The sequence below is a fragment of the Seriola lalandi genome, unplaced genomic scaffold (assembly GCF_002814215.2).
Source record: "Seriola lalandi dorsalis isolate HSWRI2012SDOR001 ecotype SW California unplaced genomic scaffold, Sedor1 jcf7180002054367, whole genome shotgun sequence".
NCBI classification, from domain to species: Eukaryota; Metazoa; Chordata; class Actinopteri; order Carangiformes; family Carangidae; genus Seriola; species Seriola lalandi.
In genome coordinates, this window is record NW_019524920.1 from 127,549 (window position 1) to 129,276 (window position 1,728).

General features: G+C 38.5%; 1 protein-coding gene across 1 annotated transcript in view; it reads right to left on the bottom strand.

Annotated features, from left to right (window-relative positions):
- Positions 1–1,365, bottom strand: part of LOC111656730 (transmembrane anterior posterior transformation protein 1 homolog) — a 28,794-nt gene extending 27,429 nt beyond the window's left edge. The window contains 1 exon segment of the mRNA XM_087174599.1: positions 1,156–1,365. Coding sequence (XP_087030725.1) covers positions 1,156–1,345 — 190 coding nt within the window. The 5' untranslated portion in view covers positions 1,346–1,365.
- Positions 1,366–1,728: the final 363 nt, after the last annotated feature.

The following is a 1,728-nucleotide window of genomic DNA, read 5'->3' on the forward strand; positions in this document are numbered from 1 at the left end:
GCCGGAGTACCCGGAGAGAACCCACACTGGCACGGGGAGAACATGCAAACTCCACACAGAAAGATCCCGCGTCCGAGCCGGGACTCGAACCCGGCACCTTCTTGCTGTGAGGCCACAGCGCTAACCAATTAACCATAAAACAAAACCCTAAACCTGGAACGCAGCAGAAAATGGATGGATTAATGTAAAACTCTGGATAATTTTAGAACTTTTTCATATCTTTAACTGTCTTTTTTGAGGGTTAGGGTTACTACTACAGTTTCTGCTATCATATATATGTATATAATATATCCGACCCTCTCTGTTCCTATTGGGTCAGTTTTTTTGCTTTAAAGATATCAAAACGTATAACTTTGTCTAAACACTATAGGGGCACCAATCTTGGTTATAGTTAGTTAGTGACTATGCCATGCACCTACAAATGCCCAGCCCTCCTGCACTAAAACAACAACAACAAAACAAGCCTCTTAAAATGATTCATCCACAAGAACCCATCAGAAATTAAGGATGTTTTACTAGTGTAGCCCTTAGGTCTCACCTAGATCACGTAACAGACATAGTCGTTTCTCTTTCTATAGCTAATGGTGATGTACCTTAACTTGTGCAGTAGTAATATAATGTATCTGAAATTTTATGTAACATCTGAAAGGTATGATTTTATAGACACCCTGAGGTGAAAATGTGTAGTTAAATACTGTAACAGACATGTAGATTACAGAGACAAAGTTTGCTGCTCAATGTTTTTAAGGCAGCAAACTTTAGACATTACTACTAAAGTAGCTACCGTAGCTAGTGAGACGGAAGACGCAGAGCTAGTTTAAAAGAACTACTCTTTAGTGTCAGTCACATACTTGTTTTTACAGGCAGGTTTAGTGAGAACGAGACAGATCATGATTAGTTAATCAAGCTAGCACTGACTGTAAACAACAGGCGGTGACAGCTCTCGGCTCTTTACAGTAAACTCTGAAGGTTTTCTAACTTTTTTTTAGCTTAAATGTTAGGGGTTATCGTTAAACACCGTGTTTATGAAGTCTCTGCAGTATTAATGCTTAAGTACGCGGTGAGAAAACTAAAGTAACACACTTAACGGCGTCTATCGTTTGGCAGCTGTAACAGTGGGAACGTCAGTAGTGGCGGAGGGGACCCAACGGTTACCTGCTGAGAGCTCCCGTTGCTCCCTCCTGACAGCGCTTATGTCGTAAACTCCCAACGTTTCCGGTAGTCCCGGATTTAAACCGATTTTGCCCGACTTGTGCAAATCCTCCCACGGTCGTTTCTGTCTTTTCTTGAGCTCAATTTCTGCTTCTTTCTCTTCTGACAGCTCGGTCCCCGACAAGTCCGCCATCTTTAGTTTGGCCGCCGCGTCGCCCCGTGCAACGTCATCGCAGTGTAGGTAAAAAAATAAACGACGTCATAACGATAACCGTTACCAGGTAGATTCAACGATTTATTAAAAATAAATAAGAAAAGATTCAATGGTTGATTAAAAGTACATGAATAAAGATTAAACCGTTTATAAAAAATTAATACATAGTCAATAGTTTATTAAAAGTGAAGATTCAATAGTTCATTAAAAATATATAAAGATTCAATATTCTATTAAAATAAGATAAATATTCCACAGGTCAAAGAAATAATACTATAAAAGTAAATTAATAGAAACTAGAGGTAAAATTTAGAGGAAAGTTTGTCAGGATTTTGAGTAAATATTTTTAAATAAATAGTCAA